The sequence below is a fragment of the Carassius auratus genome, chromosome 18 (genome assembly GCF_003368295.1).
Source record: "Carassius auratus strain Wakin chromosome 18, ASM336829v1, whole genome shotgun sequence".
Taxonomy (NCBI): domain Eukaryota; kingdom Metazoa; phylum Chordata; class Actinopteri; order Cypriniformes; family Cyprinidae; genus Carassius; species Carassius auratus.
The window spans coordinates 2517579-2532623 of NC_039260.1; the positions used below are offsets into that span (position 1 = coordinate 2517579).

General features: G+C 36.5%; 2 protein-coding genes across 3 annotated transcripts; one reads left to right on the forward strand and one right to left on the reverse strand.

The window, feature by feature from the left end:
* The first annotated feature begins 1437 nt into the window (after window positions 1-1437).
* On the forward strand, window positions 1438-3581 carry LOC113118126 (regulator of G-protein signaling 9-binding protein-like). Of its 2 annotated transcripts, XM_026287052.1 has the most exons (3): window positions 1438-3154; window positions 3231-3308; window positions 3375-3581. In XM_026287052.1, the coding sequence occupies exon 1, from the start codon at window positions 2150-2152 to the stop codon at window positions 2876-2878; it is 729 nt and encodes a 242-aa protein (XP_026142837.1). In that variant the 5' UTR covers window positions 1438-2149; the 3' UTR covers window positions 2879-3154; window positions 3231-3308; window positions 3375-3581. The 2 variants fall into 2 exon arrangements, with proteins under 2 accessions (XP_026142837.1, XP_026142836.1); XM_026287051.1 differs by having other exon boundaries at window positions 3231-3581.
* Window positions 3582-9222: 5641 nt separating this feature from the next.
* Window positions 9223-14654, reverse strand: LOC113118128 (uncharacterized). Its single transcript, XM_026287053.1, has 13 exons — window positions 14489-14654; window positions 13641-13846; window positions 13426-13563; window positions 13168-13306; window positions 11899-12379; window positions 11674-11815; window positions 11444-11587; window positions 11301-11359; window positions 11042-11217; window positions 10353-10753; window positions 10181-10277; window positions 9844-10036; window positions 9223-9569 (listed from the first exon to the last, which is right to left on the reverse strand). The coding sequence occupies exons 1-13, from the start codon at window positions 14609-14611 to the stop codon at window positions 9427-9429; spliced, it is 2442 nt and encodes an 813-aa protein (XP_026142838.1). The 5' UTR covers window positions 14612-14654; the 3' UTR covers window positions 9223-9426.
* Between the last annotated feature and the right edge of the window lie 391 nt (window positions 14655-15045).

Genomic DNA, 15045 nt, shown 5'->3' on the forward strand with positions numbered 1-15045 from the left:
TAGATAGATAGATAGATAGATAGATAGATAGATAGATAGATAGATAGATAGATAGATAGATAGATAGATTTGTCAATGGACAAGTTCTCATGGCTCTGCTTTCATTATGTAAAAAAAGTCTCTGTCAGTTAATGCGAGACCCAATCTGACATAAGATGTTTTGAAATGAGATGCTTTTGAAAGTAGCACATGGCTGAGTGGTTGCCAATGGTGATTAAGTGAAAGTGACCCATATAGAAAACAAAGCCTAGTTCTTTAACTGAAATACTAATGGTAGACACAGCACATAAAACACATGATCATCTAAAATCATATTCCTAGTTGTAGTAAACTTAGAATCGGTCTAATTAAGTTTTCCCATTTTAAAGAACCCTATAAATGAATATGACAAATAATTTTATGGGAATAACTGACTCACACAGTTAAGTTATAACATTAATACATTTCTAGGGTCAGAAAGAAATGGTAATGAAACCTACATCATATTTTTGTGTGAGAAATCTTAATTAACATTGCAAATGTAAAAAAAAAAAAAAAAAAAAAATAAATGACTTTTTTACATGATTAATTAAAATACCTTCATTCGGTGTTCAACAAAAGCAAGAAACTCATACAGATTTGGAGGGAGAGTAAATGATGACAAAAATTATTTTTTTGGGAAACTAAGTTTAAAACAAAATCAGTGCTTCTAAAACCTTGAGATAAAGAAAGAGTCTAGAAAGGACTAGAATTAGGCCTGCAAATACTTTAATTTTAAAATACAGTAAAAGATGAATGTAGACTTGTTTAAATGCTTTGGTTGTTGTACTGGTATTCTATTCCATCTGTGTAGTCCTCATGGGACAGCTCTTTCACAGGGGAACTTTGTAAAAAAATATTTAGCATCTCTTCTAAAACATTGAATAATGATTTTTTTAGGGTCTATTTGATGTGATGCACACAGCTCAAAGCCTAATTATGTTTGAAGCATCTAAAATAAGAATAACAAGTTCAGCCCAAATTTAAGCTCTTGTAAGCTTTGCTTGTTAACAAAATAAACCTTATAAGCCACTCAGCATCAACACTTCCAAGCAGGGTTAATGTTATAAGGTGCTCCACAACTAGTTGAGAGGTATTCAGATTAGTAAAGGAACAACTATATTTGATGCAGACCTTTTCAGCCATGCCATCAGTGTAATGATTTTGGAATATCAGCTCTGATTAAATATTGGACTGCATGTTCTTTTTTTAAAGGTAGCACTGCCACCTGTTCACTATTACAAAACATTTAGCCTACTGTGGAGAGGCATCAAGCATAGCACAAAATAGAAGGTTAAACGATTTATTATAATTCTATATTATATGAAAAACATTTTAAAAATAGCCTAATATTATACATTTTATAAAAAAGTTATTGGTATAGCTATTAAAAACAACCTACTTTTAAGAGACCTATAAAAAAGGGTATCAAATGGTATCTGCCAACCAATCACGACAGGTTTGGCTGATCTTCCAGGATGTGAGTGCTAGACTGATAATTTCACTGGCAAGCATTTAGCTACTCCTATTTAAACTCGTATCACGGATGACGGGCGAATAACGGATCGCTGCTGCCTTCGGAAAATCTCGGCATCTCCATCACCATCACTATCAGCATCATCACCGACAGCGACGAACATTACACGAGAACAGCTCCGGCGCGATTAGAACGTTCGGGCGTTTGTTTACATTCAGCCTTCGGAGAATCCGTTTACATTGCTCTCTCTCGGAATGCCTTTGTGACGTCATGGAGGTAGACGTTCTGTTTGGAGTTTTAAAATGACCACCTGTTATGTTTCAAATGGCATTGCACGTTGTGCAAAAAGAAGAAGAGAGGCGACGTTTTAAATTCATGCGGACATAGCCTGCTGAAGCCTTCTAATCTCCGGCAGCGCAACTAAAGCCGTTTAGGGATCCATTTAGTGATAAGCCCGACTGCTGCTGTCTGTCTGCATCAACAGGGAACATGGATGGTGAGGAATTTGCAATGACGAGAGCGATGATGATGATGATGAGTGCACTTGTATGACTGCTCTGCTCCCGTGGAAACTAAAAGACACTATCATCCAGCGCGTTTTTCACTAGTTTTGTGGATTTTCGGTGAAAAACCTATCCGTAGCACCGCGCAAACATGGGCAAGGACGAATGCAAGACCATGTTGGACGCGCTCAACAAAGTCACAGCTTGCTACAGGCATCTGGTCATCGCTTTGGGGAGCACATCTGATTCCCAAAACCTCAGAGAGGAACTCAAAAAGACCCGAAACAAAGCCCAGGAGCTGGCCGTGGCCAACAGGACTAAACTCACGGCTCTTCTGAAAGATAAAAACATCAGCAAAGATGATCGAGCTGAATACGAACGCCTCTGGGTGCTCTTCACCAGCAGCGTGGAGCTCCTGGAGGTGGACATGAAACGGTCCTTGGAGATCGGACAGGATTTTCCTCTTAAAGTGCCAACGAGACACCTCATCCAGACGGGAATGACGGGCAGCACCACCACCGTGGCGGCTCGAGCCATGAGCGTCCAAAACATGAAGTACGAAGCAGACGCGAACATCGACACCGTGGACCTCAAAGAGCTGGAGACCGAGATCGCTCAGGTGGACCAGATGATGGAGGAGATGGAGATGAAGGTCCAGGTGGCCCCGTGGGCAGTCGAGGCAAAGCAAGAGGCAGGAGCCGAGTTGAAATCCACCGTCAGCGTTGGGAATTCATCGGTTGGTGTCATCTCCATCTGTGAGGAGGAACCCAAAGAAACGGTGGAAGGAGAAACTGGGCTGATGAAAGTATTTGCAGTGATCATTTTCACCGCGGTTTTGCTCATAGCTGGAATTCTGGGGTATCTGGTGATTAATCTATAATGGATGAAAAAGATCTATCTGGATGACAGTGGCTCAGGGCTTTAGATTTTCTTATGGAGGAAGCAACACGTTGCTACGGTTGGTCTGTGAAATTGTGGGGTTGATTTATGATGCTCTTGGTGTGGAGATAAGCAGATCACCTCAATGGGTATTAGTAAAATGCATCAGTGTTTACTTTAAAGGGAATACCCAAAAGGAAAAAAAACTCTAGTGGTGGTCTATCATGAACGGTTCCTCAACTCATGAATGTAAAAACTGGACAGATCACAACCAGAAGTAGGATTGTCTCATAAAAGCTTTTATTTTAGCAAATTAGTATCCTAAAATAACTGTCCCTCTCACTATCTGGCAGGTTCACCACTCGGTAAATGAATACTACAGCTTTTGTGACCCTCTGTTAGAGCATCGGAGGGCTGTGCACATTACACAGGTATTTCTTTCACAGTTTATATAGGAAGGTGACATATATTTAAGGTTGCTCATCATGTTTCTGCAGACCTCCTGAGGATTCACGCCAAGATATTCTTGTTAGTCCTTCTGCAAGCTGTCGGTTTATGTTTCTGAAGATAGCCCATCTTTGACTGCTTGTGCTCTTAGGTGTGTTCTGAAAAACGGTCTATTATAGTTTATTTGTATATATGAATTGTACTTATGTTAAATGAGTGTATATACAATATATTTATTATAATAAATGAAGTAAATGATGCTTGTGTTTTGTTTGGGTTTCAAGGCTGTTCTCTTCAGCAAGCACTCAATGGGTGGTGTCTCATTCCACACTGCCTTCTATCTTTTCTTTAACCTTATTTAGCCATATAGTCTGATCTCTCTGGTGTCTCGGAGGCACTTTAGAAAACCATATTAGTGCTGATTTATCTTACGCAATCAGATCTTGAGTGAAGCTTATATAGTCATTGTTATTTTTAAATTCTGATCCACTTAGTTTAGTTTTTTTAGTCTTCAGGATTAAGTTGGCAGATAATTCTTGCTGAACTAATTAAAAAGGTGTTAACAATTTACTTGTGTAGTCTTACAGTGTTTCTGCGCCACAGGCCATACATTGTATTTTTGACTTTAATGTGATTAGCTGTTAGTCCTCTTTAAACCAAAGGAAGATTTGTACTGCGCTGTGCACAAAGCATCCTTTACTGCCTAATGGTAATATTGTGTGTTTTCTGTTCATAAACCTCATTCCTCATGTAAATTAAATTATATGTCTGTTAAGGGCATGAAAAACTTTGTCTAAAACTTTTCCACTCACAGTCTGTTAATTTCATCATAAGCATCTCCTTCTACAGTGTAACCAGCTTTTACTCAAGTTTGATTGATTAATTAGTCTCCCGCCGTGCCGTGCGACTCAGGAGTCCATAATGATTGGAACAAACACTTGTTGAGTGGCGCCCTGGAATGGAGCATCAGGTAAGAAAATCGATGCCATTTAAAGGCCAAGGCAGGTATCAAACATTCATTAGGAAAGGCTGAGAGAGAACTGAAACTGCAGCAGTGCTCGTAAACATATGGGATATAACCTATATACAATCATTTCTTTATTTGTCTTTGTGTTCAGTAATCAAATAGAAAGCAAAATAGCAATTTTTGCAGTTTTCTTGTTAGTGAGCATTGAGCATTAAAACAACTAATTTAGCTAGTGAACATCAAAGTAGTGATATAAGTAGAAGCTTCTAGTGCTTTTGGGGAAGTTTGGGGATAGATTGCATGGATGCATCAGTTTATGTTTAGGTATTCAAGTATTTATTACATGGGTTTTGTTTACTTTGCATTAATGAGGGGTACTCACATGTAATAAGAATGATAATTGATAATCACGTGAAATTTTACTTTTGCTCTTTATTTCTTCTGCTGGTTTGATATTGCCAATTTATTGTTTCCAGTATGGATGAACAATTTTTCTCTTACAATGGGGAAATACCAAATAAGGTTAGTTTCTAACTACACAGAAAGATAATATGAATTTATATCAATTGTTTTTGAAACAGGTGGACAGAATATTTACATGCTTTCAGATTCATTAAATGTCATAACTCTTAAAGATGACTTTGTTACCTTATCATTCTAATTGTAGGTTGGATAGAAGTTTAAATTTAGGGTCATATGCATATGGAAAAATCAGGATATCCTGGAAGGCTGTAATAATTTGATTGTCAGACCTGGAAAAACCATGCACTTTTTAGATTATATGCTCTCTCTCTCTCTCTCTCTCTCTCTCTCTCTCTAAACAAATTAATTTGGAAACTGTGTGTGTGTCAAGAAAGGTCATAGATTGATATGCACTGGTAAGATGTATTTTCCAAACCTGTAGAGAGTTACTTCAAATGATAAAATATGAACAGAAAGTACTGATTGCTGTTCAGGGCCTTTTCTGACAACGTTTTATTTTAGATTTTGTTGTTGCTGCACGTTAGTCTTAAAAGCATTAAAATGCTGGCCTGCCACCTAGTGGACAAATACAAAATAGAAAACGTGCACCTTTTTAATACTTTTTTAACTTTTTATCAAACTTGATACTTCAGAATTCACTACAGTACTGCAGTATATCTTACACATTCCATGCTAACCCTTAGTTGTTTTGATAGGACAGTGTTTATTCAGCTGTCTTATTCAGTTTTGACCTGTTGAAAAATGGGTGCTAGTGACGGTGAACTACAGTGAATTGTAGCCTCTTCTTATACAAGGGCTTTATTTGACTGAAAACTGAACAGGTTCACTGAAGGTGAAAATTTGAAGTTGAAACATTAATCAATATTTTAATCAAAAATGATTTTACAGAGCTAAGAGGAAAATGTTTTTTTCTATAGTAAAAGTTTTTAGCAGTCTTTATATTGATTTTATGTTCATGTTTGAATCTTTCAGTTTTTTCTATGAAATCAAGACTGATGTTCAAATCACATATTCCACGTTGCATTTTTGATGTGGTTTCCTCATACCAGTCTATTATTGTAGTACAGCAGTTTACTTGCCCTTAAGTGGCATGTGAAAACAAAAAGAACAAGTAGTTCATTTCAGTTGTCTGTCATGCATTCTTTTCTTGTGTAAGTGGGCAGTTCTTTACGGTAATAAACTGTGGTGTGGATCAGACTTCAGGTTGTTAGCAAAAACTTTGGGTATAATAGAGATATCATGTTTGCTTCTTTTAGGGATTAAACCAGCAATTTTAGCACAATGATATGATTAAATCATACACAATTTATACGTTTCATTCTTAAATGCTGATTAGCTGCTTAAGAAATATTTATTATGATCAATATTCAAAATAGCTGTGTTGCTTAATATTTTCAGGGAAACCGTATACTTTTTAGGATTCAGGGGAATATAACATTTTAAAAGAACAGCATTTATTTGAAATATAAATAACATTATAAAAGACATACTTAAAATCATCCTTAAATGTTTGAATTGTAGTATAAACCTGTCTTTTGAATTGGATATAAAAACTTAAACCCTCTTCTGAGAAATCATGGTTTAAATGTGAAACTCACACTCGTCAAAGCAAAGCTTCTCACACACTTGCAGATCATGTTATTGTCTCCAGTAGAGGTTTACAGGTTCAGAGATTTGCAGTCCAGTGCCAAATGTCCTGTGTCTGACAGCAAAGTTCACTGTGGGTTGGAAAATCTTGATGCAAATAATGAATATCTCTGGATTAGCAGATTATAGGTTGCTGTATATGAGAACATTTCCTGCTTTCTTTGCTCTTTTCCAGTTTCTCGCGTGAGAAACTATATTATCTGAAATAAGATATAAGTGCACTTAGACAATGCCTGTTTGCTTTCTGAAATACCACCAGGTTTACCAAGAGTTCAAGACTTGAACAGAAATTCTTTCTGGACTGCAGACTTTGAAAGGTACTTGCTGATGCATTTACATATAAGAGTTGGAAGCATAGAACTGCATTAGGCTTGAAATCATGTGACAAGATGAAGCTAACACTTTCATTTTTTTTTTTCCTTTGCATGAAGGATGCAGCATGACAGTGATGGAACTGTGTGATGAAATGAAAGATCATCGAAAACATCCAGAAAAGCCTGAAAACCGAGAATTTCAGACTTGATGGGTGGAAAATACTTTTATGATCGATGGCACACGGATTAGATTGAGATCACTTTTTTTTTTTAGAACAAGTCAAACATGATTTTACTACAATTAATAGTCATTTTAGCCTGAATAACCTTATACTTGCAGGGTTTCTGAGAGCCTTAAAGTCTTAATTTACACTTCCACAAATGAAATGTTGCATGCACTGTAAAAGTTTATATCTTTGTCAATATTTTCCAGTACAAATGTCTAAACTTCCATAAATCAAAATAGATTTAATTCAGATGCAAAATGAAGATAAAAGTTTTTTATTTTCTTTTTTGTGAAAAACTGATTTTTTTTTTGTTTATGAACAAAGTTTATGCTTAAAACAAGATGGGGTAGGAAAACTTGTTTCCCCTTTGAATTAAGTTTTCAGATGAATTATTTTGGCAGATATTTGTCATTTTGTTATCATAAACTCACTTCATTTTGATACATTTCTCAGAAAACAAGACTTCTTTTATGCGTAATTTTTGCGTCTACATTGATTTAAGAATTTTTAGACATTTGCACTGGAAAACAAGACAAATATATTGAGGAATAATATCATGTTTGTGCAGTGTGATCAAATCAGGCACAGTAAAAGTTATTTCCATTTTCTAGTTAACCTATTTTTTTTTGTATAAAATGAAACAAATAGTAATTAAGATTGGTTGTAAGTTGTATTTTCAATCTTGAAATGTGAAAAATTCATGTTGTCCATAATGACGTATTGTGTTCCCTTCAATTCATTATCTAATTAAAATTTTTTTTTTTCTAAAAAACTCTTTTAGAAGTTTTTAATTTACTTCAATTAAACCTGTAGAAATCCTGTAGTTATATTATGTTTCAAAAAGCTCTGTATTTTATTTTGATATTCTTTTACATTGTACATTGAGATGTGTATTGGGTTTGAAATGAATCCAAAATAAGATAAAACGACTTTCTGCTTTACACAATCTCAGAACATTTAGTTTATATTTCTATACATTACAAGTAAGTTTCACAAGCTGAATCACATTGTGACAAATGATATCAGTGTCTGACATTAACTGACAGCTGTATTAATGTTCTCCAATTCTCTTTCATGAGCAATAACAGAACAGAAAGTGATACAATAGCTCCAATTAAAAATTCCAATGATCGCCCGTCTGCATCAGAACTTGCTATCAGCCGAGTGTAAGTTTACTGAACAGTTCTTGTGCTGATAGTATCTTATTTTTGTCATACTATCTGTGACTATTGTTCAATAGAGTGCACAGATTCTTTGTGTTGATAGTGTTTTGCGCCTGAATGCTAATGAGTTGAACGCCTGTCAGTGGACTGTGCTTTCCACCCATGCATTTAAAAGTAAAACAAAAACAGACAAAAATATTTGGTGTTGGTTATTTTTGCTTTCATTTTGAGGACTCGTATGATCAGGTGCGATCGTTTCGTCAAGGAGACATGGTACGTAAACATATACTGGAACAAATGTTAATTGATCAGTTCCTTACAATGCAGTGTTGTGCTGACAAGCTTGAGTTTCAGAGTCACGCCATCACATTAGAAGCTGCTTTGACAATTGATGTGTAGCCTCAGTGTAACTCCGCAACCTGATGAAGATCTGCCCCAGAACTAATTACAGCTTGCTTTGTATGTGTGTGTAAACTGGAACTGAACTTGACAGTTTATATGATTTCATTTGAGTCACATGTTGATGTGTTTTTTTTTAAAGGCCAACTGAATTAAAAAAAGGTTTTGTTAAAAATGATTATGGTTATAAATACGTGCATATATACATTGCATACTATATTATTCAGTTTTCTTCTGGATTTTTCATGGTGAGTACATTTCACATTGATTTTGATTTGTTTGGTGTGAAAGGTGTTTACCGTTGAACAGGTGGGTTTCAATGGATCAGTCTCATAAATATTTTCATTCAATTTATTTTAAATATATTTTACATTTATTTTATTTTATTATATCCTGACTCCAGAAATATCAGTACAACACAATACTGTCATTTCAGTCAGCATAACACTTTAAAATACAACCAAATCATACTATATGTTAAAAATTTTCATGGTTATTTTATTTATTGAGCCAATTTGGCGTGAAAGCATTTCTTATGTTCTTATGCCTTTGGTGAAAATAAAAACAGATGAAAACAACAATATACTGTAGAAGCTATTCATTTAATTATCTTTGTGAATATGCATTATCTAAATTATTTTTAAATCAATCTGATACTCATTTTCTTTTCTTTACATGTTTTATTGTCATCAGCAAAAAAGTGCAATATCAGAGATACACACTAATAGACAGAAACAGTGACATTTAGGAAAAATAACTCTAACAACCATTTATGGATTATAAAACAATATAAAAAAAGAAAGGAAAAAAAGAAAAGAAAAAAAGACCAAAGTCATACAAAGCCAGAATCTTCTATCAGTGAGAAAAGAGGACACATTTTTTGTATTCTTTGAGAAGATCCATTAAATGTCATCTGATTTAAGAGCCTGATATTTGACGTCTGATCTCCTGGTTCTGTAGATGAGAACACCACACACCATGCCAACAGCTGCAAGGAGACATCCCACAATGAAAACCAGATTCAGGTTCAAGACTGTGGAGGACACTGTGGAAAAAACACAAAAATATCTCAGTCAATACATCATAAATACTAATAAAATATATGAAATATTTCTATATATTAAATTATATTTAAATATTTATAGATTTATAAATTATAATTAAACAACTAATTTATTTGAAATATGTATTTTTATTTTATTTCAATAGAAAAGACTTTAGAAATATAACACAAGACATTTCATTGAATGCCCCTTTAAAATAGTATGCCATACATAATCATTCTAATCGAATATGTTGTCTTGTTTCTGAGGTTTTACCTTCATGCTCCTCTACGCTCCTCTTCAGCCGCAGGGGACCCTGGGAGACTAAGTGACTGCCGGTCTGGATGGGAGCCTCTCTTCTGTGATGGTGGTGGGCCGGTGGAGCGACTGTGCTGCTGACGCAACCCTGAGAGCAGCGGGTGTTGGGATTGTTGGCCTCGCACAGAATCACCGAACAGCTGAGGAACACCTAGGGAGGAAAAGAGAGATGAAGTCATGGCTGTCTGGAATACTCAATTCTGATTGGTCAGTAGCAGCGTTATGTTTTTGTACAGTATGTTGGCTGCTAAACGACTTTCATCATAATCCAGTCAATCAATCAGCAGGTTTTTACCTGCTCGTGCATTCCGATGAACTGGAAGGCTTGCAGGCCGAAGCGGACTGTTGGCTCGTGGCTTGTGTAGAACTCAACGGTTTCATCCAATATACACCTGAAGAACATAATCGATATAGAATTAATCTGATAATGCTAATGCATCTGCAGCTCATGGTTGATTGTTTCTTACCCGTTTTGGATAATTGTGTAGGGTGTTTGGTAGTTGGGGTCATTGTATGGTGTCGCGACACAGGATTCGACAAAAAGCTCGGTGTTGTTGATTGCAGACTGGGATTCAATCTGCATGTAAATCATCTCCCCAAGCTCATACTCTGCCGGATATGCAGTCACGTCGATTTCTGTGTAGTAGTTTTCTGTTTTGAAGAGTCCGAAGCTGTAGGTGAGGGTACCAAAGCCTTTCTCTGTGATGGTGGTTATGTGTCTGCGTGCGGTGAACTGCAGTGAGATGTTGTTTTTCTTCTCGTAACGACAGGAGAACTCAATCTCCACCTCGTGCTTTCTGGTAATGATGCTGTTCGGGTCATCGGTTGAGAAAATTTCATTCTTGAAAATGATGAACTCTTCATCCTCCTGTAGAAGCGAATGGAGAATGAAAAACTTTTAAACACACCAATGAAACATCAAACATGAATGTCCAAGCTTCTGTTTTCCATACAGCAAAAGTGGATGGATCTTATTACCAAAAGCACCAAAAAACACCTCAAATGATGGAGCTTTCTCAGCTTTCAATGTTCAAAAAGAATTCTGACTTGTGTGTTAAAGGGATGATGGGGAACTAAATTGGTTCGAAAGTACATGAGGAACATTTAATTTTTGATAATTTCTTCCTTTCTTTTGAGCCTATGAGAAGAGTTTTACCTCAATCATGGTACCACAAGCATTGAGGGAGAAGTTTGCCAACACATGAGTGCCATTTGAGTCCAAAGTGCAGGCGGGATCATTGAGTCGCAGATAGTCCTTGTGGAGCCCGACAGAGTGCAGCTGCTCAATTTCAACGACCATGTTGTTTGCAGTGCAAATCACATTTGCTTTCACTGTAAATGTGTTCAGTCATTAGAACTGATACCCAAATTGTGCAGGCAGAACATAGTTGTCCAAGTAAAAGTGAATTACTAACCAGTCTGGCGTCCAACGGTGATGATGACACATCTCATTTCAGACTGATAAACGCTGCTTCTGTAAATCAATAATAAATAGTAATATTTATGGAATGTATGAAATTCAGTTCTGCTAGATTTTAAATATGAATAGTTTACCCACCCGCTGATGCTCTCAGCAATGAAACACACGGGAAAATGATCGCCGAGGTCGTTCCTCATTGGTGTCCATCTGATTGCATACTCTCCAGTGCTCAAAGCGTGCTTAGTTATGTTCAAAGGACCGCTGATAATGACATCAGTAACCCTGAGAATGAAAAATAAACCCATGTTATACACCCATCTAAAAATTGAAATAACTTGATGCATTGATTGCATTCACATGTGTATTACGTTGCATAAGCTGCTGCAGCCTTCACCCGGATTTCCACTTCACGGAGTGGCGTAGCTTGGATTTCATCTCCATTGCGTGGCGTTGGTGACACAAAGTGAGGTATGTAATGTCCCTCAGTGCAGGAAGGAGCAGCTGAATCAACTGCAGTGATACAAATGAGAAAGACACACATTAGCCACACTGATACTAATAATATGTTCAGGTGATTGTTGAGAAAGCCTTACCGAGAAGACTGAATTGCAGAGGGAGCTTGCTGAAAGGTTCGTACGACCGCTGATGTGAAGTCATGGAAGTTGTGTACTCTTGAGGTGGTCCTGTTGTTGTAGTTGTGGTTGTGGTCTGCAGCCACCACCACCATTGGGCCGATGTAGGTGGAGCAGCCGTTGTGTATTGCTGTTGCCACCACCACCATGGAGTAGTTGTAGGTGGAGCGGTGGTCGACTGCTGGTTTTGCCACCACAACCACCATTGTGAGGGAGTAGTTTGTTGCCACCATGGGACAGTTGTGTAACTTTGGTAATACCAGGGGTACGGTGTCGAAGTAATTGACCTTCGGTGTCTTCCACCACTCAGAGAGCATCTGTAAGAGCTGGAGCCATCAGTATAAGCCAGAGTGGTGTGCTTCCTGGGGAAATCCTCCACAATCAGCTCAAATCCGTAGACGCCTGTTGTGGAGGCATAGCTGTAGTCCAGTGTGCAGGCACGCTAATGAAGAATTGAGATGTTCAAATTAATATGTTTTTCCTTATTTTTTTCAAAAACGGTTCTGGTAGCTTTTATTAGGTGATTGATAGAAGCTGCCAGAATACAGGTTTCTTACTGTGTGGAGATAAAATGAAATTACTAAAATAATCACATCTGTTGTGTAAACATATTTTGTAATGAGTAATCATTTTATTTCACGAATGCAACACCACGAACACAACGTTTGCTGTTTTAATGCCGTATTTGTTTTACTTTACTGCTGAGCACGTGGAGGTAAATAACCGCTCTTGCTCTCTCTCCTTTTTGTCTTGTCCGATGCATTCTAGTGAATTAGTTCGTTTTAAACGCTTCTCCTTATTTCGTTTGTAGCTTTAGAAAGTTTGATTCATTCCAGTGAATCTTTTCAAACTAAATAGTGTGAAAGACGGAATCATTCTGATAAACTGTTTCATTCTGACCGTTCTAAATGAACAGCTTTTAAAAAATTCAGCATTTCATTCATAATAAATAATATATTCTTACATTCTTCTCTGTAGGTATAATACCTTGGTCTAATAGGGTTTAGCCTATTCTAGTTTTTATTTAATTCAATTTTGTTTTATTTAGTAGGCTATAAATGTATAATTTTTCAAGTTTAAAGTTTTTCATTCTGATTTGGATTGTCATTCAGAAACACACTAATAGGCTGCAACCATATTTCACAAAGATTCACCCACAGATCTCTGGCCTTCCCACTGGTTCATAGCAGTATAAATTACATTATTCTGGTAATATTTTGCATTTCTTACTTGATCTAGTTGGAAACCACTAGGTTGGTCACATGTGGCACATTCAGAATACTGCTGAGCTCCATATCTACATCTGACCTGGTCACCATCTGGGTCATAGGCTATCAGATGATATTTACGAGGACAGTTTTGGGGTACACTAAAGGATACAAATGTAAATAAACAAATATATAAATATATAAATCATATTTTTATCACATTTTCAAATTTAAGTTTTAACATGCATTCTCAATTGTGTTCAGTAAATTTAAGACTAACCGTAGAAGCTGTAAAGTAGTGGTGACAGGTGAGCGGTTGGGTTGATTGGTATCAGCTCTTATGCCTAGATCTACATGTGCTTTGAAGAACCACGAACCAACACCATTGACTGTAGGCACCCAGCAGCACGAGGAGTCCCTGTGGTACAACGGTGTATTTTAGATAATGTTGAATGTACATTTCAATATTCATTTGAAACAAATTCAGTTACTCACTGCAGGTCAAAGGGTGTGTTTCCATGGATGTTTCTTGTGACAACATTTTCTGATTGGCACCAGCTGTTGGTGTAACCACTTCTGCCGTTAGAGCTTCTGTCGATTTGACCTTCTACACTGCTGGATTCATAGCCACAATCTCCAGAGGCGCAGGACCACCAACTAGACGTACACCAGTCATAGGTTCGCTTGAATCGAAACTCAACCTGTTGACAGAACACCGGTAGAGTCAGAATACTTGTGGGTAGAATTCATTTTAATTTCACTTTTCACATTTGGTGTTATAGATCATTAAAAATGCAAATCAGTGACAACAAACACAGCATTATATCGTAACAAATCATAATATAATATGATTTTCTAATTAAACTGTTCAAATTATACATATAATTTTAAGAGTAATAGTCATCCCAGATATCTCTGTTTAGCCAATTAATGTCAAAGTTCAGAGAGAAATACTCTTCATCAATAAATTGTTTTACTTTATTTTAATTTATTCTTTAAAATTGACGTTACTTTCTCCATCTGATTTATTTCCATGGTTGCTTCTCCCCATTTCTGTCATTGATATATTAATACATTGCATTAGAGTTATATATATTTTTTTACATTTATGTGCAGACGACCAAATCAAGTATAAAATATTATTTTAGCTTATTGACTTGAATTAACCAACCAACATCTAATATTTCAAATGTATTCTTTTGTTATTTTATTCTGTATGCATAAATAATGAAAAAATTATTTCTATTAAGTTCATTATTTAAAATTGTTTCTGTATTTATGTAAATAAAGGGCAGTGTTGCAATTCCGCACTTTTTAAATACAAATAAAAAATAAACTCTCACCCTCATGCTCCCATCTGCATTGGCTCCTTTAGGGCTGAAGGTGACTGAGCCTCCATAGTGGTGTCCTGCTGAAGCAATGGACACCAGAAGCAGAAGATTCAACACCACAGCTGAGGACATCATGGTACCTGAGCCCCTGAGCTCACTTCACCTGTGAGACGCACCTGAGCAGCAGCTTTTATACATCTCAGGTGAGCAGGAATTCAGGGATGGGTTCAAAAGCATTCTCGTGCGATGCAGTGAAACACACACACACACACACACACACACACAAAACAATTTGAGGGTAGTTAATTGCTTCTTCTGAGAAGTCACATGATCAATTCTGAAACTAGCCATTGATCGGAACTTACTTACAGCACACACCTCTTCAATCACATGCAAATTATTACATTGTGATGAGTGTCCACTAAGGGCAAGATGCTATGTGAAAATACTTTTTTTATTGCATAGCTTCAATGTTAAATACTGTATAATTTCCATTGAGTTAAAAAATAAAATCTCATTGCCAAAAAATGGATAACACTCCATTTTCAAGTACACATTTGAGTATCCTT